This window comes from Armigeres subalbatus, chromosome 2, assembly GCF_024139115.2.
Source record: "Armigeres subalbatus isolate Guangzhou_Male chromosome 2, GZ_Asu_2, whole genome shotgun sequence".
Taxonomy (NCBI): domain Eukaryota; kingdom Metazoa; phylum Arthropoda; class Insecta; order Diptera; family Culicidae; genus Armigeres; species Armigeres subalbatus.
This window is the reverse complement of record NC_085140.1, coordinates 446,497-474,000: the sequence shown is the minus strand read 5'-3', so window position 1 is coordinate 474,000 and position 27,504 is coordinate 446,497. Positions and strand designations below refer to the sequence as shown.

Sequence of the window (27,504 nt, the reverse complement as noted above, 5' to 3'; positions counted from 1 at the left end):
AAGATAAAAAGATAGTTGATTTGGGAAATAAATAAAACTTGTAATGTGCGAGACAGAGTTGTCCTACACAGTTGGCAAACAAATTCCTATCTTATTTTTCACTATTTTTAACAATTAAATAAATTCTTTCAATGAGTGCAAGTAATAGATGAATATCACGCACTGAAAATATACCGGCACGTAATACACGTCGAATACACAGATCAAAGTGATATTTAGAAAACTCAAACATACATCTATTAGTTGTACTCACTGAATGAATTTAATCTAATTGTTAAAAATTAAGAAAAATAAAGCAGCAGAGTTTTTGCCTACTGTGTAGTACATCTCTTGTGCGTGATTGATTCTCTCTGTTTCAGTTTCTCGTTCGACGTTATGTCCTTTCGACCTTTTGTCTCTTTCGACCTTTTGTCCTTTTCGATCATTTGTCCCTTCGACGTTTTGTCTTTCGACCTTTTGTCATTTCGACCTTATGTCTTTCGGCCTTTTGTCCCTAACCCTTAAAATAGATGTAGCAAAGTCTTCCAACGCTGATATAAGGTTTGCCTAACTTGTAATGTTGTTAGCAGTGTTGTAAAATGTCATTTGCATTCGTTTCTATAATTTAAATCTCCAGCCTTAGATGTTATATTTAGAGCAATGTACCCTTGAACAAAAATATAGCCCTACTCAAGCTTTATTTACTTACTTATGGATCCTGTACACCTCCGGTGGTGCAAAGGGCCGACTTGAAAGATCTCCATCCTGAGCGATGCCCGGCTATCGCTTTAACCTGTTGCCAGGTTAGATTTCGGTCGACTTCTTTTATTTCTTTATTGAGGCTTCGCCGCCATGAGCCTCTGGGTCTGCCTCTGCTGCGATGTCCCGCTGGGTTCCAGTCTAATGCTTGCTTACAGATTTCGTTTCCGCCCTACGTAGAGTGTGGCCGACCCAGCCCCACTTCCGATCCCGAATTTCTGTTGCTATCGGCCTCTGGTGACAACGACGATGGAGCTCGTTGTTTGAGATCCAGTTGTGAGGCCACCAGGCCCGAATTATATACCGCAGGCATCTGTTAATGAACACCTGCAGCCGTTGAGTGTTCTCCACTGATACACACCATGTTTCGCTAGCGTATAACAGCACAGATTTCACGTTAGAGTTGAAAATTCGTATTTTGGTGCGTTCACTTATCTGCCTGTTTTTCCAGATATTTCTCAAACTCGCAAAGGCAGCCCTTGCTTTCTTTATCCGTGCGCCTATGTCGATCTTGGTACCGCCGTCTGACGCCATTTGGCTACCAAGATATTGAAGCTTTCAACATTCTCCACTGATTGCCCGGCTCCTGTGAAACTGGAAGGAGTCACCGTGTTTACATCCAACGATTAGGTTTTGTTGACGTTGATGACTAAACCTGCCGAGGAGGAGCGATCGGCAAGGTCGTTGAGCTTACTCTGCATATCAGAGCGCCGTTGCGCGAGTAGTGCAACGTCATCCGCCAATTCGAAGTCGTTTAGGTGCTCCATGGTTATAGGCTGCCATAACTCAAGCTTTATGAGTACATCTAAAATTATGATGTGAATTTTACTGCTGAAGAAAGTTATTAACAAATTAGTCAAATGACATGCAGATGACATTTTACAAGCCTGGTTGTTAGTTTCAACAAAAATAAAAATTTCTGATTTTTTATCACAATCTGGAGACCTAACACGACCTGTGAAAATTCCCAACTGCACAGTAAACAATATAGTTTGTATCTGATTCTGTTATAAATTTCCTACAAAATATATTATATTTATGATAAAATTGTAACAACATTTGATAGTTTTTTGTTTCAAGTAGTGTAATTTTTGATAGAAATTTAGATATTTTAAAAACATCCTGCACCATGTTTCTAATAAATTCTCTTAATAAAAATTAGTATAACATAAACCATAGGTTGATATAATTCTGATATGACCTTCTAGACGGGATTGTTATGGATGTACAGTTATGGCCAGAAGCCATGAACAGAATAACAAAACATGATATAGACTTGATTGATATAAGAGATAAAAGAACAGGCAACAATATACAAAACTTGCACCAAATATAATTTTAACATCAATATAAGCTATGGATAAGAACAAACTAATAGCACAATTACAAATAGCATAACTTGATATCCTCATCATATTTTAGAGCAAAATATTGATTTTGTCGTCTGATATATTTCTGGTCCCCTCTTCTTCCTTCTATTTTTGCTTCTTCCATCTTTGTTCTGCCTTCTTCCTTCATCCTTCTTCTTTCTCTCTACTTCCTTCAGCCTTCTCATTTCTTCCTTCTTCCTTCTTTTTATTTTTTTGGCCTTTTATAATTTTTCGTCCTTTTGTCCCTTTCGACCTTTGGATCTTTCGACTTTTGTCCTTTCGACTATTTGTCCGTTTCGACGTTTTGTCTTTTCGACCTTTTGACTTTCGACCTTTTGTCATTCGACGTTTTGTCAGAAAGATATCCTCACGCCAAGGTGAATCATTTTTGTGTGTTGTTGTTATGATGCGTACTTCTTGAACGTCGTTTGATGCTATAGCATAATATATTATTAATGCAATCCAACGAGAAATTGATGGACGCAAATGGCTGTATTAATGGTCCCTTATTTAAATAGATGTGAATAGAAATGACTTGCACAAAAATAATGTGAATGTGGATTCACTATATATTCACTATATATACTATCGTAACACGCATAACTGTCCCATGTTTACAGAAATACCAACAATCTTGAGGTGAATATGCACTAGACGGCAGCATAGGGGTGTAACAAAACAACTATCTAGCCGCAAGCCTGTATCTCAATATTGTGACGAAGGCGTTAATTTTTCTCAGTAAAAATAGTCAAGCCACCACTGACGCACTCCATGTTCTCCATCGTTCAACTTTTCAAAAGTATGAAATCGATTAATTTCTTGACCTGTTCTTTTTCTATGCCTGTGACATCAATGATCACGTCAACGTATAAGTTGTTGACCTATCGCCGACAAGAAATTGATTGATCTACCGGTATTCTATGGAAATATGGAATCGAATTGATGATGTCTTTAAGAACGGTGTCTAATCGCTTCAGAAATAAAAAATGAACATCGATGGAAAGGGTGCCATACATCGTCATATCGCAAACATATTTTCCGGTGGTTGGTGGGGGGCGGTGGACAATATACCCATGCTGAACGAAAGCGAATCTTTTATTTTTTTATATTTTCATGGATATTCTCTAACTATCTGATGTCATCCGAAAAATGCAGCAAACTTCATAAATATTGAAAACTTTCACCTTACCATAAAGTGGTGTTGCTTTGTTCTGATGAGTGATGGGAAACCTTTAAACGTACGTATGCCTGTTAGTTAACAGAGCTTGTAGAACAACACACCATGCGCCCGCTTTTTTAGTGTCGAATGAGCGTGCCATATAAGATACATAATCATGCAAATGACAAGCATTACAAGCTTATTGAAACATCTAGCTGAAAACTGTCATTTTTTCGTGAGCAACAGTGTTCTAAATGAAATCTAACCAATGTGGGACCCACAATGCCACATTACAAATCAAGGCAAGATACGATGAAAATGCATAAGAGCATGTCCTGTAAAAATGTCACTAGGAAGCGTTGTGGGACCTTTCCCCGTCTATGTTTCGCTTTGTTACAAGGGTACGTGATGCAATTTTTGATGCGAGAATTCGAAGAACTGGATTATAATGTAAAGTCTCAACGATGTATTATCTGGCTTACATTCGCACTAACACCGTCTAGCTGTCGAAACAAACTTCCATCATCATCACCGTAGCATTCAAGGACAAACTGGAGTTATGCGTCTCAGGTTATTCGTATGGATACGTTTGATGACAAAACATCGAAATGATGAGTTCGTCAGCGATTGATTGCCTACGATAGAGTAAAAGTCCAAAAGAATGTTGCCTTGAAACGATTTCACGAGCCTCATTAATATTTTGCTTTTCGAGATCGATAATACGAGTTCACGCTCCGGAAATCATTAATTTTCGTAGAGTTCGCTTCAGATAGATATTGACCATTAATGTATACGAACATGCCAGCAAAAAAAACATAAGCTTGTCATGTAGGCGCTGTGCACGGGTATCCATCGACAATCGACATATATTGCACATCAATTGTAATTGTGTTGTGGACTCTTTGCTGTTCATCATCGCGCTTTCAATGGTGTCTTGTGTATATATGCTCATCAGGAATTCTACGATACGTCGCGTTGTATGATGATGTGATTGACTCATTATGGAAAAAAAAGTTAATAATGCGTTTTGGATAATTATCATTGTATCAAGTATTTCATGTTAAGAAATTGTAGAATGTTAAAAATATTATCTATTGAAATTAATAAATATTAACACGCAGTTTTCTAAGCCAATTGTACATTATTATATGCTCATTGAGCTACTTTATGATAGCAAACCGGATCATAGCCCACCCATGGCGAGTAGTCTGAATAAAACGCCCATCACTGTGGTGTTTCTACTAGTTAGTGGAGTTCTTGTTTTAGGGTAGGCCAATGATAAAAATTGTACTTTATATATATAAAAAAAAATAACTGATTCAATGATTTCGAGCTCATTGTATGTACAATTTCGAACATTGGAAAACATTGATTTCAATAACAAACGGAAAACACTGCACCATACGTTACTCAACAGCTAATCACTGGTCCACTGTATGACCAAGTCGTAGTTTGCGGGCAACTGTCTCGACTTTCTACAGCATTCGCCATACAACACACAATTGCATGCATTAAACGGAAGTCAACCAAAAATTCTCTCAGGCATGCCTTCAAAAAATCCTAAAGAAATTCCATCGCAAATTCCTCCAGTTATTTTTTGGAAATTCATCCAGTAAATCACTCTAAAATTCCTCCAGGAATTCCTTTAAAAAATACTGTGCAAATGAATCCATGAATTTCTTAGGAACTTCCTCAACAAACTCCGTCAGTAAGTTCATAAGAAAAACCCTCCAGTAATGCCTCCATGTATTCCATTTGAAATTCAATTCTCTTCGAAATGTCTCCTGTTTTTTTAAACTCCTACCAAGAATTCCAAAATTCTATGATGATAGCTCAGAAATTTCCGAACAAATTCCAAATGGATTTTTATCGTCTTTATTAATGAAACTTTCAGCCGGTGGCAGGCTCGTCTCTTGGTTCAACGAAACTTCTTCCGACATTCCTCCAAAAATGTATTCGGAATTACCTCCGAGGAATCCTTCAGAATATCTTCCGAAAGCTTCTTCGGAAATAAATTTAAAAATTCCTTGAAAATTCTTCAGGATATTCCTTCGAAAATTTAATATCCCTCGAGATTTTTTTCAGAACTTCCTCAAGGAATTCTTTTAAGAAAACCTTAAAAATATTTCGGTAATTTCTTTTAGAATTTTTTTAAGTCCTTCTTAAACTTGTTCGAAAATTTCTCCGAAAATTCCTTCGGAAATTCATTTAAGAAACTGCTTCGGAAATTCCTGTAGGAATACTTAAGGAAATTGTTTTAGGAATTCCCTCAGCAATTACTTTAAGAATTTTTAGGAAAAATTTTCCAGTTATTTCTCATGGAATGCATTTATTTATTTCATTTATTCTTCTTTAATACATTTAGAGTAAGGAATTTAATTTATTTAATTCTACAAGTGGCTTTGACCTAAAATTCATTCATATTTTCTCTCTTGTTCCATTGAACTAATTTAGGTTTACAATATAATAACTATCAAGGTTCTTGTCGACAACCAGGCCGTGACTTTCCAACGAAATGAAAATCGAAGTTTGTCACACAAATATGACAATTTCTGGTAGATAATTAAATTGAATAACGTGAGACAGGAACGTAGTTTGCACAAAAAAATAAATGAACATCCTAGAAGCTATGGCTGAAGCTGTGATTCTTTACTGCAGTGGTTCTCAACCTTGGGTGCATGTACACCTGGGGGTACCTTTGCTGGTATCTTGCAAAAAAACCAGGGCATAAATTTTGCAAAAAAAAAACAAGCGAAAGAAAATTTAAATAATTTTGGACGTACCCTCGAAAACCCGGATCAACTCTGGTATCTTTGAACCGATCCATGATTTAGGTAAAGGTCAGAAACTAAAAGAATTTCTGCGTCTTCTGGTTTTAGTTCTGGTTTTATCAAAATCTGTTTTTTTTAACCAAAGTTAGGTTAATTGAAATTTCATCAAATTTTTGCCTATCTCAACTTTTTTGTGTAACCCCTAATATACATACTTGCCTTCTATAGGCATAAAAGATGACTAGCCCAAACCGGGTCTCGTCTTGAAACCAGTCACCTTTTGCGCTTGTAGACATGCATTATTTTGCTGAGATATGGAAGGCCCGGATGCACATTGCAGCATCAATTTAAATTTCAAGAATCTCAAATCTATTAAAAACTTTTATCATCTTTCTAAGAACAGGAGATCAAATTTCTCAGAAACCTATATCCTTTTCTATCCAGGAATTTGAATTAGCATTGCAAAGTCTTACTCAGGATCCCATAGAACATAAACACAAATTTCATACTTTGAATCACCCTGATGGAATGGAACATCATTGCACCATAGACATCATTGGTATGTCTGTCCAAGTTCTTCTATTGTTGAATCAGTTCTATACCAGTTTCGCTATATATGCCATATAGTTGGACCAACATTCAGAAGCGCGGTCCTAGAGTTGCTCGTAATCGAATTTTCAGGGTGAGCTCCCCAGTGTTCGACTAGGCTGGTAATGTTCCAATCATTTTGGTACCACTGTAAACCATCCGAAAATAGCGTGCTCACCTCGCTTAATTTTTCCGTGACTCGCATTCTACCTCGCCATTCACCCGGCAATGCCGCAACCTAGCCAACAAACATTAATATTTGAAGTGTACACGAAATGGAAATAATGGAAAACAGGGACGGTGAAAATAAAAGCTAGGAAAAGTTGTGCTTCAAGTTTAGTCTCTGGTCGAAAGGATCCGTGGTCGGCGGTCAGTGAGCGATTTAGTCCGAACGGTCCGGTGGTGGCACATTTCAAAGCTGAACTCATTCCCCGTATGGAAGGGTAGCGTTGGAACGTGAAATGGACCTAAGTGTGCGGATTAAAAGTTGTGTTTTCGTGTGAGGCAGGTAGTGCTGAAAGTTTATGCTATCAAGGGGTGATCGTTGTACATCGATTGTCCTGGCGGAAATGCAAACTCAATTGGAAAATGAATGCACACATATGGTTCCGTCGTTCGCTGGGACTAACAGTGAACGCAGTACAGTTTCAGTGTAAAAAACCGTGTGCTGTTTAACCGACGAAACTTAGTTTCATTAATACTTCAATGTGACAGAAATCGTTACAAGTTTTTAAATAATATATGATGACCTATGGGAAGCTGTCTTTTCTAAACCTACCACTATTGATGGGAAATATTACTGTCACAACCGTTGACATGACATGGTGGCGTGTCGGATAAAATAAAGACAGTGGTAATTTCATTTCGAAGGTTAATGATAAAGCTTTTGGGAAGAGTTCTTCGAACTAAACGATACTACAAATCATTGCTCACAGTTGGCTTTTAAAACTGAAACGACATACTAGCAGCCAGCTTCAAATCTACAACCATAGCATTCATCAGTCATCTCCGTTCTGCAGCTAAGTGCACTTGTTCCTGTTTCTGGATTACGTTTCATCCGCAAATGCATTACCGAGGATATTTTTATGAACAAATGTGAAAGCCTGTGGATTAAGTGAACTGGGAATTCCCCTATAAGTGAATTTGATAAATGATCATGATGAGGTCATTTCAGTTCAATAACGTTATATGTATGGCGAAGTGTTGTCTAATGAAGTATAATATATCGATGATTTATCAATATCAACCAAGCAATAAAACACAGTGTTAAGAAAGTTATATCGACAAAAATAACAATGGCATCTCAGACACCGTCGGCACCTGGTAGTGGAAGCAATATTCCAAGTAGCTCCGGCAGTAATTCCTCCCTAACTAATGTACATTCGGATGAACGATTGGTGGTAAGTATCAGGCAGAGCGCAGTTTTTGTTCCATAATATTCGTAATATTGTTTTGAGACCGATTGGGAGGGATCGATTCTCGGTCCGGTCTAGAATATTTTCTGGTTTAATACATTCTCGACTCCCTGGGCATAGTTTATCAAATATAGTTCCCACACAAGATACATACTCATGCAATAGCGAAATGCTAATAGTAGAAAAGCAGGTTACGTTCCAGTTGGAATGTAGAGCTTAGAAGAAAAAGATATCGATTCCAGTATTCTCAGATTATGCTTAGACAAAAAAGTAATTTTTCAGAGGCAATTTGTTTAACCTTCCTAATGCATTAATAAAAAGTTACATATTGTGCATTCGAGTCCATTTGCATTTAAGATTTCATCACGATCATAAAAACTCAAATTTTAATCGATTTTCGATCTTAAGGCACCAAACGAAAGCTGTAGGTTCCTAGAACAAGCCCATGGGTGATTCTTCCAAATTGACCTCTCTAGTCCCCGGGGAACCTGTACTAAATATGTACTGTGTGTTATAAACCACAAAATTGCTTGCAAATATGTGCTTAGATGATCCCAACTATATTTGCTATCTTGTATATGTCATTTCTGGGCAAAATTATCACTCGAGCGGTCATCGGAAAGCCCTCTGGAAGATCCGGAACTCCCGTAAAAGTAACCAATTCTAAAAGTTAATCCCAGAGTTTCGCGATTCATTCTGGAAAATTGTGGATGCAAAAATCTTCTGTGACCCCCAAATGTCCCAAAAACGGTCCTTCGGAAGATCCGTAAAAATCGTAAAAGTGACCAATTCCAAAACCTTATCTCAGAGCTTCGCGATTTTTTGGTAACCATTCATTCTGGTAAATTGTGGGTGCAATCAATACTAAAGTCTTCTGTGACCTATAAATGCCCCAGAAACGGTCATCCGGATATTCCGGAAAAATCCGTAAAATGGCCAGTTCCAAAAATTCATCCCAGCGCTTCGAGATTTTTTCGAAACCATTCATACCGGCGAATTGTGTATGAAATCAATAATGAAGTGCTCTGAGACCAAATGCTCCCAAAACGAAGATTTGGAACATCCATAAAAATGGTATATTCCAGAAGTTCAGCCCAGAGACTCGCATTATTACGTAATCATCCATCCTGACGAATAATGGATGCAATCAGTAGTGAAAGTCTTCCGAGATCCCAAAATGCTCCCGAAACGGTCATCCGAAAGATACGGACCATACGTAAAAGTAGCCAATTTCAAAAATGCATCTCAGAGCTTCGCAATTTATTCATAACTGAATTACATTGCTATTTTATTCGTAACCATCCATACGGGCAAATTGTGTAAATTGTGTAATTGTGTCTATTGTAGACCCCCCAAAATATTCCTATAGTGGACACTCTTGTGTTTATTTTTTATAGAATTGTAAAAAAAAAACATTTAATTTAACTTTCCAAAGCATTTCCAATGTATGTTATCGACTCATAGGACTGTAAGGTAGGTTCTCCCGATGGAATTTCATAGCAAAATATTTACATTGTGCTGTAAAAATGCAAAAACGGCTGGAGGGTCCACTATTGGTTGGGGTCCACTATTGGGCACTATTATGAAAAAATTACAAAGCTCTGGGACGAACTTTTGGAATTAACCAGTTTTACGGATGTTCCAGATCTACCGAAGGACCGTTTCTAAGACATTTAGGGGTCACAGAAGACTTTCACTATTGATTGCACGTACAATTTGTCAGAATGAATGCTTACGAAAAAATCGCGAAGCTCTGGGATGAACTGTTCGAATTGGCCATTTTACGGATGTTCCGGATCTTCCAGAGGGCTTATACAATATAGCAATTACAGTTGGGATCATCAGAGCACATATTTGCAAGCAATTGTATGTTTCATAACACGAAACTTGAAAATTTTGTGCCAAATTGAGAAGCTCAAACAGTACATCTTTAGCACAGGTTCCCCGGGGACTAGAGTGGTCAGTTTGGATGAATCACTTCATGGGCTTGTTATTGGAACCTACAGCTTTCGTTTGATGCCTAAAGATCGAAAATCGGTTGAAATTTGAGTTTTTCTGATCGTGATGAAATCTTGGGTCCAAATGGACCTCATTGCACAATGTGTCACTTTTTTTGTGGCGCCTCGCTGGAAGCTGATTTTCTCAGGGAATCTTAGTTTCCGAAAGTTAGTAAAAGTCAGAATTTTTAAGATTTTTATCTCATTGCGTTACAAAGTTTTGGGTGTGCTTGGGTCGTGGGCTTCGTGACCGTGTGGTTAGCGACGTCAATCGTCTAGACGCATGTGCTGTGGAGTGTGGGTCCGATTCCCACCCCGGTAAGGAGAAAACTTTTCGTAAAGTGAAAAGTTCTCCACTGTTCCACTAGGTGTTTGTGAATGTCCTGTCCGTTGTTTCATGCTAGATGTTAAGTGTTAAGATGTATGACCATAAAAATTGTAGTTGGAACTCCATGATTACCTAGAAAAACTTGCTATGTTCTAAAAACTCAGATGTGAATATACACATCATGTGGGAGAGTTTGATATGAAAAATGTATTGGAAGTAACCATTTTCCATCGACGGGACAGGAACCCACGACCCTCAGTACGCTAGACTGGTGCTTTTAACCAACTAGCACCTGCACCAAGCACCTGTCCTCCTCAAGCATGGTCCAAGTTTTATGTTCGCAGAGGACTACCGGTCTTATGAGCGTTTTTATATGACACATTTGGTGCGGTGCTGAATCTTTTTTGACCGCAGTTTCTTCCGGAGCCCGTAGTAGGCCCGACTTCCATAGATGATGTGCCTTCTTATTTCACGACTAACATTATTATCAGCCGTTAGCAAGGAACCAAGGTAGACGAATTCATCGACCACCTCGAAGGTATCCGCGTCTATCGTAACACTGCTTCCCAGGCGGGCCCTATCGCGCTCGATTCCGCCCACAATCATGTACTATGTCTTCGATCACCACCATTTTCATTAATTTAGTTTACATCTAAACAAATAACACTGAATCAACAATTTGACGCCACAATACACGGTTTGAGGCCCCATCTCTCCATCCTCGAATGCGCCCCACGCTCGCCATGTCGTTTTGCACCTGGTCTGCCCACCTCGCTCGCTGTGCTCCACGCCGTCTCGTACCTGCCGAATCGGAAGCGAACACCATCTTTGCAGGGTTGCTGTCGGGCATTCTTGCAACATACCCTGCCCATCGTAACCTTCCGGCTTTAGCTACCTTCTAGATACTGGGTTCGCCGTTGAGTAGTGCGAGCTCGTGGTTAATTCTTCGCCACCACACATCGTCTTCTTGCATACCGCCAAAGATGGTCGATCACCACCAGTTCTACTTTTGTTGCTTCACATTTCAAGCGAGAATACAATTCTGCCACCTTTGCAGATGTTCGGCCAACTATGTCCATGCCATTCATTCAACTATTTAGTTTACATCTATACAGATTACACTTAATTCACAATTTGACACCACAATTCTCGGATCGAGACCGCATCTCTCCATCCTCGACTGCGACCCACGCTTGCCAAGTCGTCTGCCCACCCCAAGCAGGAGAAATTTGCTCAAAAATACTTAATTCTGTTATTGATATCATACTCTGCTATGAACTAGCCCTGCACTAGAGGTAAAATACCAAAGGAATAATACCAAAACTAATATGCACAATACTTAAGCCATAACAAACTCAGTTATTAAATTGAATTTCAATACCAAAATGCATAACCAATTATTATTCGTTTAGTGTTGAAATACCTAAGCATGGTATGCCTCAAGTATTCTACATGTAAGTTTTTGGTATTATTTTTTGGTATTTTACCTCTTATGCAAGGCTAAATCATACCAATTTCAGTTATCGAGGTCGTCGCTTCTGCTCGGGACCTTGCTCGCCGTGCTCCACGCAGTCTCATACCTGCCAGATCGGAAGTGAACACCATCTTTGCAGGGTTGCTGTCCTGCATTCTTGCAACATGCCCTGCCCATAGTACCCTTCCGGCTTTAGCTACCTTCTGGATACTGGGTTCGCCGTAGAGCTGGGCGAGCTCGTGATTCATTCTTCACCACCACACACCGTCTTCTTGTATACCGCCAATAATGTCCATGTTTCATGTCCGTAGGGGACTACCGGTCTTATCAGCGTCTTGTACATGACACATTTGGTACAGTGTTGAATCTTTTTTGACCGCAGTTGCTTCTGGAGCCCGTAGTAGGCCCGACTTCCACAGATTATGCACCTTCATTTTTCACAACTACCATTGTTATCAGCCGTTAACACGGATCCAAGCTAGACGAATTCCTCGACCACCTCGAAGGTATCCCCGTCTATCGTAACACTGATTCCCAGGCGAGCCCAGTCGCGCTCGGTTCCGCCCACAAGCATGTACTTTGTCTTCGATGCATTCACCACCAGTTCAACTTTTGTTGCTTCACGTTTCTGGCGGGTTTACAGTTCTGCCACCTTTGCAAATGTTCGGCCGACAATGTCCATGTCATCCGCGAAACAAATAAATTGGCTCGATCTGTTGAAAATCGCACCCCGGCTGTTACACCCGGCTCTCCGCATGACACCTTCTAGCGCAATGTTGAACAACAAGCACGAAAGTCCATCACCTTGTCTTAGTCCCCGGCGCGATTCGAACAAACTGGAGTGTTCGCCTGAAATGTTCACACAGTAGTGCTTTCGATCACCACACGTTCGTCCGTCAAGATGCTCCCATCCTTATACCTGCACATTTCGGCTCGCGGCACAAAGCCTTTACGGGATGCGTTGAGCTTCTGATAAAACTTGCGTGTTTCTTGAGAACAGCACGGCTGTTTTATCTCCTCGCACTCCGCTTCTTCCAGGCGGCGTTTCTTCTCCCGAAATATGTGGGTCTGCTGTCCTGCTTCCGTCTATAACGTTCCACGTTCTACCGGGTACCTTGCTGCAGCACGACCGACCGCGCTGCGGCCTTCTCCTCCAGAATCTGTCTGCACTCTTCGTCGAACCAATCATTCCGTCGGCTTCGTCCCACATACCCAACGTTGTTCTCCGATGAGTCGTTAATGGCTGCTTTAACTGTATTCCAGAAGTCCTCAAGAGGGGCCCCATCGAGCTCACCCTCTTCCGACAACGCTGCCTCGAGATACTGCGCGTATGCAGTGGCGACATCAGGTTGCTTCAGTCGCTCTGGATCGTACCGCGGCGGCCGTCGGTACCGAACATTGTTGATGACGGATAGTTTTGGGCCCAGTTTAACCATCAACAGATAGTGGTCAGAGTCGATGTTAGCGCCACAATATATCCTGACGTCGATAATATCGGAGAAGTGCTGTCCATCAATCAGAACGTGTGGTCAATTTGTGATTCTGTCTGCAGTGGTGATCTCCAGGTGTACCGATACGGAAGGCTGTGTTGGAAGTAGGTGCCATACCCGAGCAGGAGAAATTGGCTCAATAATACCTTATTCTGTTATTGATACCATACTCTGTTATGAACTAGCCCTACATAAGAGGTAAAATACCAAAGGAATAATACCAAAAACTAATATGCACAATACTTAAGCCATAACATACTAAGTTATTAAATTGAATTTCAATACCAAATACATAACCAATTATTATTCATTTGGTATTGAAATACCTAAGCATGTTTTGCCCCAAGTATTCTGCATATAAGTTTTTGGTATTATTTTTTTGTATTTTACCTTTTATGCAAGGCTACTTCATACCAATTCTTGCTATCGAGGTCATCGCTCCTGCTCGGGTATTCATCCGCAAAACAAATATTTTTTTATTTATCTTTATTTTCGACCCTTGACTGGTTCATCTCTAAAAAAACAAATATTTAAATTGTCTGGAGAATTGGTTTAAAATTAATGAATCCTACCCATATAAAATCTAGAGAAGTTTTGGCTGGTATTGTTCCACTTAAAAATCATTTTCTTGAAATAAATTTTAAGTTTATAAGTCAATGTATTTCCAATAATCATCCATTAATTAACTAGTTAGAAGAACTTCGTGAAATAAAACCTTTTTTTTCGAATGTGTAAGTCAGGGTTTAGCTTACGTAGAAATGTAGAACATGCGACTCACCTTTTGGACTCATCCCAGGGGCAATCTAGCTTTCCTAGCCGAGTCGAAATTTATACGTTGGGAGAAGGTCTTCTCCTTTCTGCCGCCTGCCGTTGTAACCGTGTCACTCCGCACTATCGATCGAACTCGACCCGTTCACGTGTTTCTTCCTTGGACGAGGAGGTATTCCGACAACGAGAGATCACGAAATTTCACAATTCCACAACAGTTTTGCACTACGGGAGATGTATAGGGGGAATCTTCACTCGCGAATGTTATAGTGATTTTTGGCACTGCCTCGTGGATCTTCAACCACGCCCTATGGACCAGTCTCTTCCACGATCGCGTGGGTTTTTTTCCTTTAGTCACTACACTCGTCACATGAAACCCCCGGTTTTGGACAATTCGCGAATAAGAGGGCTCTTCACTTTTAGGGAACGCCACGTCGGTCACGAAACGGAACGATCTCACCAGTAATATTTGAGGGTACTCGACCACCGAGATTTTTAGAAGTCACACGTCTTATCACACTGACGACTCGAACAGAAGAGACTGAACTTCGTTCGCTTGATCCACCAGAACCCCCCTTGTAGACCGAGTTTCATTCGTTCGGGCGGAAGACACCTCCCTAGGCTGACCATACATGCTTTTTTGCTGAAAATAAGCGTTGGACACTTGCAATCAAATGGCGTGTTCACGCCTCAAAAAACGAACACTGAATCATCTTCATTTATTTTCTTTGTCCCCTTCTAACAATCAAGAATTCCCTGTCAGCCTACTGAGATTCAATTTCAAAATTCTTCTCATACGTACACATACGTACCGTATTTAATGGGACAGTCCCGTTTTTTAGACATTATTGTGCAGTCCCGTCGTATTCTAAAACATCCTCAATTTGTCCCGTTTTTTCATTGATTCTGTCAAAGATCTCCAAAATGGCATTAAAATTTGGCCAATTCATTAGTGGATTGAACGGAACCGGTAACTTGGTAGGCAAGTATATCCTGAAAATCAGGTCGCGCTTCAACTTCAATAAAATGAATCGCAGGGACAGACATTCCAATTTCCAGACTAAGTTTTTTTTTAATTTTTTTTTAAATCTTGCGAAGTAGGGTAGTTCTATTTGTTTCAAATCTGCTTTACCACATATTTTTTATTCGTTTGGTTCTTTTCGAAACAGTAAGAATCATTGAAAATCTTCCTGAATAATTTCGAATATTTCGAATTCTTCCACTGTAAAAAAAAAAACGACGACATGAAAAAATACTTATAAAATAATTTATAAATTTAATTTATATAAAATATATATTTAATTTATATAATTTATCATAAAAAATATATCAGCTGGACAAAATCGAGTTTAAGGCAGTTTCAAACCGAGTGAAAATTTCATCTGGTTTCGGTCCATACGTACTTTAAGGTCACTCCTGACGGAATCCAAGATTAAAAGTGCTCGCGTTTTCGGGGGCACACCACTCGATACGGAAGCAACGCACAACTGTCATTTTTATTATTTCACGCATGCTGCGACGCAGCAAAGCTAAATAAACAAAAATGACAGTTGTGTGCCGCCTCTGAATCGAGTGGTGTGCCCCCGAAAACGCGAGCACTTTTAATTTTGGATTCCGTCAGGAGTGACCTTAAGGCTAGTTTATAGATCAGGAGCTTCCACATGTGTGGGCCTTTTTGGAAGCACATGAGAACAAAATCAATGGACAAGATTCCCGAGATGTGAGGAAACTTTTAGCGTCATTTAAATCAATTTCGATCAAAAAGGACTGTGAATTGATTAGATTTGATTTTTATTCACATGCGCCAACCATATTCATGGAAATAATAAAAATTGTTTCTTATTAATGTTCTTTCCTTGTTGAGATTCTTGTTTTTCTTATCCGCAGATAATCAATTAACTGACCCTATTACTCTTTTCGAATTTGTTTTTTGACATTTTTCCTCATTATTTTTTTCTCTTTGATGCCCACACTGGCTTTAAAGGCTAGTATACAGTTCGGAAAACGTGTCACGGGATTTGGTTTTCCGAAGGATACTTTTTTTGTTATTTTCAATTGTTTAGAATTGGAAAAGTTTTTGATATTGGTCAGTAATAAAATCCTTATACCTTAGTGCATGTTTAACAGTGGATTAAAATAAAATTTAAAAATTCCACTATTTTTAGAAAATATTGGAAAATGCGTAGTATTTTGTTCCTTCGTGTTTTTTGTGCGCGAAGAGTGAAATATTTGTAGCTCAGTATTTTTCCACAACTAACTTATTACTTAGAAGGTACTTAATAGAAGGTTATGGTGGTGAATTTTTTCCCTTAACTTCTTAAACGGAATATGAAAACTAAGCCCATACAAGGTCTTTTGACATGTCCCGTTTTGCAAGTGTGTTTGTCCCGTTTTTCCACCGAAATGATCTGGTCAGCCTACACCTCCCGAACATTTTTGGCATTGCGTTTTTTCGGCAATTTCGTACTGTCGGAGTGGGATGGCGGTGGCGGTGATACCAAATAACATTTTTTTAACAATAATAACAGTTTCCTAACTCCTAACGAATAAATTTTACAATAGATTTTAGATAATTTTAAGTTTGTTATTGAAATGTAACAAATGTAAAAACCATTTTCACAAAAAAATTTGTATCTTTTCCTACTAATTGAAACATATTCCAAATCATAAATACTTTAAATATTCCAAGTAACTTTTGGAGCGAACGTTTGTTTGATGTTTGTTTAATATACAGATACTTCTTTAATCCAAAATAATGCTGGCTTTGGTTTGTATAATAATAATAATATTGCTCTTTAAATTAGAATCTCCTTGTTCGGTTTTTGTAGCTGAATTTATTGCACTATATTTCACTTGTGAAATAATAAAAGAGATGTCCTTCAAATTAGTTTATTTTATGTACTGATAGTTTAAGTTGTATCAACTCCCTCTCATTTATCCATTTCATTTACAAAATCAACCGTATTATTTTGATGGTAAAAAAAATATTACTTCAACAACGGGTTTTATTATTAAACTAGCAGACCCGACGAACTTCGTTTCGCTTAAAATTGATTTCTTCTTTAATTAGTTCCTGCGTTATGCAGAAATTTCTGTTTCATTTGTATGGGAGCCTTCCTTTCCAAAAGAGGGAGGGGTCTCGAACCATCTTAAGAACCTTCCTCGGCCCCAATTTTCACGTCGATCGGTTCAGTAGTTTCGGAGTCTATAAGGTTCAGACAGACAGAAATTCATTTTTATGTAGGGGGAATGACGGCTTTGGCAGGTTTTGTTCTATTATTGGCAGGGGGTTTTTATGACTGACTAGGCTCAAATTTGGCCTAAACATTCTTTGCATATCAAAGAATATTGTGGCCAAATTTCATAAAATTTGGTCGACAAAAACCCCCTGCCAATAATAGAACAAAACCTGTCAAAGCCGTCTTTCCCCCTATATAAATATATAGATTTGTCTGGATACCAGCACACTGTAAAATTTATGGAAAAGAGCAAGCATATCATTTAACAAAGTTAGGTGCTGTAGAATCATTTACAATATACTTATTGACCCTTCTCTTCTGAATATTATTACATATTCAAAAGGCATTCAATTGATACATGGCATGGCAAATTGATTGAAACTCAAGTGATAAGGGTCGCTAGTGTCATTCTATTTGTCCAATTTTGATGAATAATCCATGGTTTGAAAATCTATCTGTAAGTAGACATTTTATTTGTATACTAGCGAAAGAAACCCAGCTTTGCCTGGGTGGTGAAAATGTCATAATGAACTATTTGCAGCACCGCACTCTAGATCAATTTCCGTGCGTTTGTTTTGTTTCCCTCAACAGCTGACCCAAAATAGTATTCTAATATTTTTTTACATTTCCTCGTTAAATTCACCAACTGTTTTGTATAAACAAACCATTCGGATCCCAAAACGAATCGATTATGGAAGAAATATTGCAAATCGGTCAAACCGTTCGCGAGTTAAATCGTCAGGAAGGAAATCACAGCTCATTTTTATTATATAGAAGATTTTCTAGACTTATTTCAAATCATTATATTTATAATAGTCATCTTTATCGTATAAATATTGAAGATCATAAATCAGAATCTTCAATATTTATATATGTTTGTGGAGAATCTTATCAGGATATTGATCATAATATATTTCATTATAAACATTACAATTTACCCAGAAACAAAATACTAGAAAATTAAAAAAAAATAGTCAACCTTTAGATCAAATATTTGAATTGTTAAATATTGTCATTTTATAACTTCATTTTGAAAAGACAAAGAGGTTTTGTGCCTTTGTGAGAAGTATATCATATATTATAAATTATACCGGTTTATGTTTTAGTTGAATAAAATTTCATTTAAAATATCCCGCAGCTCACAAAAAAAAACGTTACCACAAGGAGCAGGTGCTTGAGACTTGCCCTTTTCAACATGAGATGTATCTCTTGAGGCGATGAGAGTTCGTAACCGCTTTTTGTAAATTTTGCAAAATATTTTACCCTTTTGAAGCATTATTAACGGGCATTATTAGGTTTCGTAGTAATCGAGTTTTTCGATACTTTAATAAGTTGAACAAAGCCTCGGAATGCGATCGTCTCCACCTTCAACAGAAGTAAACCAGCTTTGCTCTACAATTGGACCTTACTTATGTTAATTTTATGCTAATATATTTCCTACATTTCACCCCTGAACTAGGTCGCTGTAAGGATACGACCACTCAACGATGGTAACGAGCCAAACTGTGTGCAGGTGGCGTCATACCGGACATTGCTGTTCGACGAAGGAAACAGGAACAAGCCAAAAAAGTACAACTACGACCACGTGTTTGGCGAAAAATCCACTCAGGTAGGTTGCTCAGCACGGCAGACGTAATGGCAAACTATTACCATGCGGGTCGCTTATCTTCTGCGGTATTAATCTTTGAAACATTGTTGCGCCATCCTCGACTGAACCCTGTTAGCAGGGCTGCATATTCAAAGTGATACCGCGAGAGAGTTGATTTATAATCCAAAGCTAGCAACCAACAAAAAGTGCTCAATATAACAGACCCTTGTGTACTGATTGTAGTTTTGCATCAGCGGTTATGATAGGGTTGGGAAATCACCTTGCGGCATTCGGTGAGATAGCACAGGTTCACGACCGGACGTGATGGGTCGCTAGGCTGGTTTGAAGAGCCTCGGTGAATGGTTTTGGATTAAAGGTGTTTGACGCTATTATCCGGGGTCATGTTACGTGGTGTAGTTAATCGTCCTTGAACTTAATAGAATTCAATAAGACTTGAGGGCTACCAATTCAGTCGATAATTAAATTACTTAATAATCAAATATCGTCGCATATATAAAAAAAAAAGTCGCCCAATGTATTCCGTGCAGGACTAGTGTTTGATGTATATAACAAATAGTTTTATTTTATTACTTTTTATGGAAGACATTAGCTTTTTCAAAGGCCACTATTATATAGAGAATTTGTAATGTTGTCAATAGAAATTTAATTATAATACTGTCATAAGTTTATTTTCTTTCTCAGCTATTTCATGCACCATATAATTGTAATCCAATATAACAATAATTATGTGCTTTATAGCATAATTCATCACATTCAATCTCTCATATGACATCTCATAAAGTACGACATCAGCGAGGGCCCTGAAAAAAAAAGTTTAGTCAATCTTATAGTGGGGGATGTGACGCCAAACAAAGAAGCAAAAGCAATAAAGTATCTCAACATTGGCGAGTTCACTTGGTATGAAACGAGATAGTACTACATTACATTTAAAACACCCACTTGAATATATTTTAACCTCACCAGAAAAGCTCAAAATAATCTTCTATTCATTGTCAAGTTGTTTTAAGTGGTTTTACTGATTGTGTAAATATGAGTGAAAAGTCATCTCAACTATGACAAATAACCCACTATAATATTGTGTATAGATTTTCCAACGCAATACGAACCGCTTTCTCGTCACTTGGTTAACATTATCCGCAGCGCCGCCTAATCCTTTACTTAAAGCGCGAGCCAGTCTAGTGCTGTCGTAGACAACAAAACAAGCAAACGTGGAAAATCGATTTTCTGGTTCTTTTCTCGTCTACAGGAGGAGGTGTACGAAACGACCACTGCTTCCCTCGTGCAGGACGTGTTGAATGGCTACAATGCGGCGGTGTTTGCCTACGGAGCCACGGGATCCGGAAAGACTCACACCATGCTGGGACCAAACCCAAAGAGGGCGGCAGTTGTTTCCGAGCAGGGAGACACCACCGTCGGCACCGCCAAATCCCAGCAGGATAGTGGTTTGATGATCAAAGCTGTGGCGGATATATTCAAATTTATCGAAGCCTCCGAGAATCCAGATAACTTTAAGGTAAGCAATTTTACTGGGTATGTTTGTTGTGCATCATCGGATAGCTAATTAGGCTACCCACATTTCACTCAGCGTCAAACAGAATGATTTTACTACAGCAAAGTCGCAGAAGGGGTGCTAATTAGGCAAATGTGAGCTATTTAGGCTTCTATATTTAGTTATGTCACTTCCACAGCTATGCTTTCAGTTATGAGGTCAAGTGTTTTGCCTTCAGTCTTGTGTTTCTGGTACGAGTGGAATAATCCAATCTGAAGGTAGCCTCACACCTTGGGAAAATTTTCGGGTGGATTTTGGGCTCTATGTATTTTAAATGGGGCCAAATTTTCGATATTCCTTACTTAATCCCGTCAAACCCGCATTTTTTAAAATACATGGGAACAAAATCCGTGAACAAGACTCTCGAGGTGTGAGGCTACCTTAAAAATGTGATGGATGACTCGATTTAATGGTGGTAATGAAATTTGAGCATTTTTAATCATCAAGTAAATCCTAACATGCTCCTACAGCTACATTTTCTACTTTTATAGACAAGTGTTTTTGCCAGTCTATCATTCTCTTCAAAACTCGATTGCCGCTATACACGAGGAATAGCCAACAAAAATTAAATACTCTCTTCACGAACGAACATAAACCTAATGATTATATCAAAAATCTTTGACAAATTTTATTTGCGGCATTACGAAGCTCAATGACAAGACATGCGACTGCAAAACAGATTACATGGTCTAGAAATGTTCGAGTGCGGAATTTATACGACGGGCATACAGGGTGTTTGTTTCCTGAGTGTGCATATTTTGGGGGCAGCTTGGGGACCCCAAAACATGAAAAAGTGCCCATGGAACATAGGGTCGGAAATCACTGCTAAGTGAGTTATTCAGAATTCTATGTTTTAATTTTTGGTCAACTTTACCAACCTCTATCTCATTAACCATTGATCGTATAATCTCATTCAGCACACAAAACGAAAGCTTAAAGTCTAAGCTTTTTGAGCTTCATTGACCTTATGTTGATAAAAGTGGTTTTAACTACAGTAATTATGCAAACTTTCATAAAAGTGTCAAAAATAACGTGCCTTTTTCTTATAATTTAGTGATTTTTTCATCAATACATTCGATATTATGAAAAACTTTCTTCTACAAAACATTCTTATGCTTCTTTGCTACCAAAATGTCCTTTGGTGGAACATTGTATGATTTGTAGTTTACCCGTAATTTTCAATTTAAAATAATTAACAAAATCATCGAACAGCAATTTTCATCGCGATGTTTGCCTCAAAATGTTGATTGGCAACCCTATCTGTTCGGGCGTTCGTTGCCTGCACGTGGTGCGATCGTTTGTAAACACAATGCATGCCACTAATGCCGTGCAGAAGTAAGGTCCAAAACAGAATGGATCAGCTGATAGAAAAATTGGTTATTTTTTAACCAGGGCGTACATTGCTTTGAAAAATAGCACATTTGTATGAATGACTTTGCAGAGCGTAAGTTTTGAATTTGCATACTGGCTAAGGCTGTACGGCTGTTAGAAGCGGCCATAATTTATTTTCAGATAATGTTTTTTCATCAGTAATTTACTATCATTTCAATTTTGTTTTCGCCCAAATCGGAAGATTTCTTGATAATAAAATCCGACGCATGTAGGCAAACGATTGACGAATGACTTCGTATTTGATTTGGTTGCCTCTGGTTCTGGTAGGGTGGAAAATTGTCATCCAGTTGTAGTCGCCCTGCGGTGACGATATGGCACGATTTTTTATGCGGGTGCTTAACTTTTTGGAATCACGATTTTTTTATTTTATTTCAGTGAATTCGTAAATTAAACGAAATGGTATTGATAGGAATCCAATTAAGAGTTGTCCGTGAGTAGCTTCGGGAGGACTGATGCATGAATTCGACTAATCCATTTTTAAAGTTTCTATGAATTTTTGTGATTTTTTGGGTAAATTTCTGTGAATTCGGTTGTTTTAATGAAACTACAATCCGCCTTTTAGAAATACGACTGAATTCCCTGAGAGTCTTTGTGGGTTTTGGGAATCCGGGTGAATGTAGATAGATTTATAAGACTCTGGATGGGTTCTTGAGAAACCGTAAATTTGAAAGGACTCTGGAATGGAATCTCGGTGGATTCGTAAAAATCCGGAAACCATGAGTTTTTAGAGGAAATTAAAAGTTTCTGCGTTTAAAAATTATGTGACCGAGGAGATTCTTTGCAAATCCCGGAGGATTCTTAGGAATCCCGGAGGATTCTTAGGAATCCCGGAGGATTCTTAGGAATCCCGGAGGATTCTTAGGAATCCCGGAGGATTCTTAGGAATCCCGGAGGATTCTTAGGAATCCCGGAGGATTCTTAGGAATCCCGGAGGATTCTTAGGAATCCCGGAGGATTCTTAGGAATCCCGGAGGATTCTTAGGAATCCCGGAGGATTCTTAGGAATCCCGGAGGATTCTTAGGAATCCCGGAGGATTCTTAGGAATCCCGGAGGATTCTTAGGAATCCCGGAGGATTCTTAGGAATCCCGGAGGATTCTTAGGAATCCCGGAGGATTCTAAGGAATCCCGAAGGATTCTAAGGAATCCCGAAGGATTCTAAGGAATCCCGGAGGATTCTTAGGAATCCCGGAGGATTCTTAGGAATCCCGGAGGATTCTTAGGAATCCCGGAGGATTCTAAGGAATCCCGAAGGATTCTAAGGAATCCCGAAGGATTCTAAGGAATCCCGAAGGATTCTAAGGAATCCCGAAGGATTCTAAGGAATCCCGAAGGATTCTAAGGAATCCCGAAGGATTCTAAGGAATCCCGAAGGATTCTAAGGAATCCCGAAGGATTCTAAGGAATCCCGAAGGATTCTAAGGAATCCCGAAGGATTCTAAGGAATCCCGAAGGATTCTAAGGAATCCCGAAGGATTCTAAGGAATCCCGAAGGATTCTAAGGAACCCCGACCACCTCGAACGACTCCCTAACCCTTCTAAGCACTCCCGAAGTATTCTAAGGAATCCCGAAGGATTCTAAGGAATCCCGAAGGATTCTAAGGCATACCAACGGATTCTAAGGAATCGAAGGATTCTAAGGAATCCCGAAGGATTCTAAGGAATCGAAGGATTCTAAGGAATCCCGAAGGATTCTAAGGAATCTGAAGGATTCTAAGGAATCCCGAAGGATTCTAAGGAATCCCGAAGGATTCTAAGGAATCGAAGGATTCTAAGGAATCCCGAAGGATTCTAAGGAATCGAAGGATTCTAAGGAATCCCGAAGGATTCTAAGGAATCCCGAAGGATTCTAAGGAATCCCGAAGGATTCTAAGGAATCCCGAAGGATTCTAAGGAATCCCGAAGGATTCTAAGGAATCCCGAAGGATTCTAAGGAATCCCGAAGGATTCTAAGGAATCGAAGGATTCTAAGGAATCCCGAAGGATTCTAAGGAATCGAAGGATTCTAAGGAATCCTGAAGGATTCTAAGGAATCCCGAAGGATTCTAAGGAATCGAAGGATTCTAAGGAATCGAAGGATTCTAAGGAATCGAAGGATTCTAAGGAATCCCGAAGGATTCTAAGGAATCCCGAAGGATTCTAAGGAATCGAAGGATTCTAAGGAATCGAAGGATTCTAAGGAATCCCGAAGGATTCTAAGGAATCGAAGGATTCTAAGGAATCCCGAAGGATTCTAAGGAATCGAAGGATTCTAAGGAATCCCGAAGGATTCTAAGGAATCCCGAAGGATTCTAAGGAATCCCGAAGGATTCTAAGGAATCGAAGGATTCTAAGGAATCCCGAAGGATTCTAAGGAATCGAAGGATTCTAAGGAATCCCGAAGGATTCTAAGGAATCGAAGGATTCTAAGGAATCCCGAAGGATTCTAAGGAATCGAAGGATGCTAAGGAATCCCGAAGGATTCTAAGGAATCCCGAAGGATTCTAAGGAATCCCGCGAAGGATTCTAAGGAATCCCGCAGGATTCTAAGGAATCCCGAAGGATTCTAAGGAATCCCGAAGGATTCTAAGGAATCCCGAAGGATTCTAAGGAATCCCGAAGGATTCTAAGGAATCCCGAAGGATTCTAAGGAATCCCGAAGGATTCTAAGGAATCCCGAAGGATTCTAAGGAATCCTGAAGGATTCTAAGGAATCCCGAAGGATTCTAAGGAATCCCGAAGGATTCTAAGGAATCGAAGGATTCTAAGGAATCCCGAAGGATTCTAAGGAATCGAAGGATTCTAAGGAATCCCGAAGGATTCTAAGGAATCGAAGGATTCTAAGGAATCCCGAAGGATTCTAAGGAATCCTGAAGGATTCTAAGGAATCCCGCAGGATTCTAAGGAATCCCGAAGGATTCTATCGAAGGATTCTAAGGAATCCCGAAGGATTCTAAGGAATCCCGAAGGATTCTAAGGAATCCCGAAGGATTCTAAGGAATCCCGAAGGATTCTAAGGAATCCCGAAGGATTCCTTAGAATCCTTCGGGATTCCTTAGAATCCTCCGGGATTCCTTAGAATCCTCCGGGATTCCTTAGAATCCTCCGGGATTCCTTAGAATCCTCCGGGATTCCTTAGAATCCTCCGGGATTCCTTAGAATCCTCCGGGATTCCTTAGAATCCTCCGGGATTCCTTAGAATCCTCCGGGATTCCTTAGAATCCTCCGGGATTCCTTAGAATCCTCCGGGATTCCTTAGAATCCTCCGCGATTCCTTAGAATCCTCCGGGATTCCTTAGAATCCTCCGGGATTCCTTAGAATCCTCCGGGATTCCTTAGAATCCTCCGGGATTCCTTAGAATCCTCCGGGATTCCTTAGAATCCTCCGGGATTCCTTAGAATCCTCCGGGATTCCTTAGAATCCTCCGGGATTCCTTAGAATCCTCCGGGATTCCTTAGAATCCTCCGGGATTCCTTAGAATCCTCCGGGATTCCTTAGAATCCTCCGGGATTCCTTAGAATCCTCCGGGATTCCTTAGAATCCTCCGGGATTCCTTAGAATCCTCCGGGATTCCTTAGAATCCTCCGGGATTCCTTAGAATCCTCCGGGATTCCTTAGAATCCTCCGGGATTCCTTAGAATCCTCCGGGATTCCTTAGAATCCTCCGGGATTCCTTAGAATCCTCCGGGATTCCTTAGAATCCTCCGGGATTCCTTAGAATCCTCCGGGATTCCTTAGAATCCTCCGGGATTCCTTAGAATCCTCCGGGATTCCTTAGAATCCTCCGGGATTCCTTAGAATCCTCCGGGATTCCTTAGAATCCTCCGGGATTCCTTAGAATCCTCCGGGATTCCTTAGAATCCTCCGGGATTCCTTAGAATCCTCCGGGATTCCTTAGAATCCTCCGGGATTCCTTAGAATCCTCCGGGATTCCGATTCCTTAGAATCCTCCGGGATTCCTTAGAATCCTCCGGGATTCCTTAGAATCCTCCGGGATTCCTTAGAATCCTCCGGGATTCCTTAGAATCCTCCGGGATTCCTTAGAATCCTCCGGGATTCCTTAGAATCCTCCGGGATTCCTTAGAATCCTCCGGGATTCCTTAGAATCCTCCGGGATTCCTTAGAATCCTCCGGGATTCCTTAGAATCCTCCGGGATTCCTTAGAATCCTCCGGGATTCCTAAGAATCCTCCGGGATTCCTAAGAATCCTCCGGGATTCCTAAGAATCCTCCGGGATTCCTAAGAATCCTCCGGGCTTCCTAAGAATCCTCCGGGATTCCTAAGAATCCTCCGGGATTCCTAAGAATCCTCCGGGATTCCTAAGAATCCTCCGGGATTCCTAAGAATCCTCCGGGATTCCTAAGAATCCTCCGGGATTCCTAAGAATCCTCCGGGATTCCTAAGAATCCTCCGGGATTCCTAAGAATCCTCCGGGATTCCTAAGAATCCTCCGGGATTCCTAAGAATCCTCCGGGATTCCTAAGAATCCTCCGGGATTCCTAAGAATCCTCCGGGATTCCTAAGAATCCTCCGGGATTTGCAAAGAATCTCCTCGGTCACATAATTTTTAAACGCAGAAACTTTTAATTTCCTCTAAAAACTCATGGTTTCCGGATTTTTACGAATCCACCGAGATTCCATTCCAGAGTCCTTTCAAATTTACGGTTTCTCAAGAACCCATCCAGAGTCTTATAAATCTATCTACATTCACCCGGATTCCCAAAACCCACAAAGACTCTCAGGGAATTCAGTCGTATTTCTAAAAGGCGGATTGTAGTTTCATTAAAACAACCGAATTCACAGAAATTTACCCAAAAAATCACAAAAATTCATAGAAACTTTAAAAATGGATTAGTCGAATTCATGCATCAGTCCTCCCGAAGCTACTCACGGACAACTCTTAATTGGATTCCTATCAATACCATTTCGTTTAATTTACGAATTCACTGAAATAAAATAAAAAAAAATCGTAATTCCAAAAAAGTAAAGCACCCGCATAAAAAAATCGTGCCATATCGTCACCGCAGGGCGACTACAACTGGATGACAATTTTCCACCCTACCAGAACCAGAGGCAACCAAATCAAATACGAAGTCATTCGTCAATCGTTTGCCTACATGCGTCGGATTTTATTATCAAGAAATGTTCCGATTTGGGCGAAAACAAAATTGAAATGATAGTAAATTACTGATGAAAAACCATTATCCGAAAATAAATTATGGCCGCTTCTAATAGCCGTATAGCCTTAGCCAGTATGCAAATTCAAAACTTACGCTCTGCAAAGTCATTCATACAAATGTGCTATTTTTCAAAGCAATGTACGCCCTGGTTAAAAATAACCAATTTTTCTATCAGCTGATCCATTCTTTTTGGACCTTACTTCTGCACGGCATTAGTGGCATGCATTGTGTTTACAAACGATCGCACCACGTGCAGGCAACGAACCCGACGAACGCCTGAACAGATAGGGTTGCCAATCAACATTTTGAGGCAAACATCGCGATGAAAATTGCTGTTCGATGATTTTTGTTAATTATTTTAAATTGAAAATTACGGGTAAACTACAAATCATACAATGTTCCACCAAAGGACATTTTGGTAGCAAAGAAGCATAAGAATGTTTTGTAGAAGAAAGTTT

At 39.6% G+C, this 27,504-nt stretch overlaps 1 protein-coding gene across 2 annotated transcripts in view; it reads left to right on the top strand.

Moving 5' to 3' along the window:
* The first annotated feature begins 6,989 nt into the window (after positions 1 to 6,989).
* The window catches only part of LOC134217374 (kinesin-like protein KIF19), a 69,592-nt gene continuing 49,077 nt past the window's right edge, over positions 6,990 to 27,504 (top strand). The window contains exons 1-4 of one of the 2 annotated variants that reach the window (XM_062696113.1): positions 6,990 to 7,134; positions 7,646 to 8,026; positions 18,797 to 18,946; positions 20,193 to 20,459. In XM_062696113.1, the coding sequence (XP_062552097.1) occupies positions 7,922 to 8,026; positions 18,797 to 18,946; positions 20,193 to 20,459 (522 nt within the window). In that variant the 5' untranslated portion in view covers positions 6,990 to 7,134; positions 7,646 to 7,921. Of the gene's footprint in view, positions 8,027 to 18,796; positions 18,947 to 20,192; positions 20,460 to 27,504 lie in introns of both variants that reach the window. The other variant, XM_062696114.1, reaches the window with a different exon arrangement.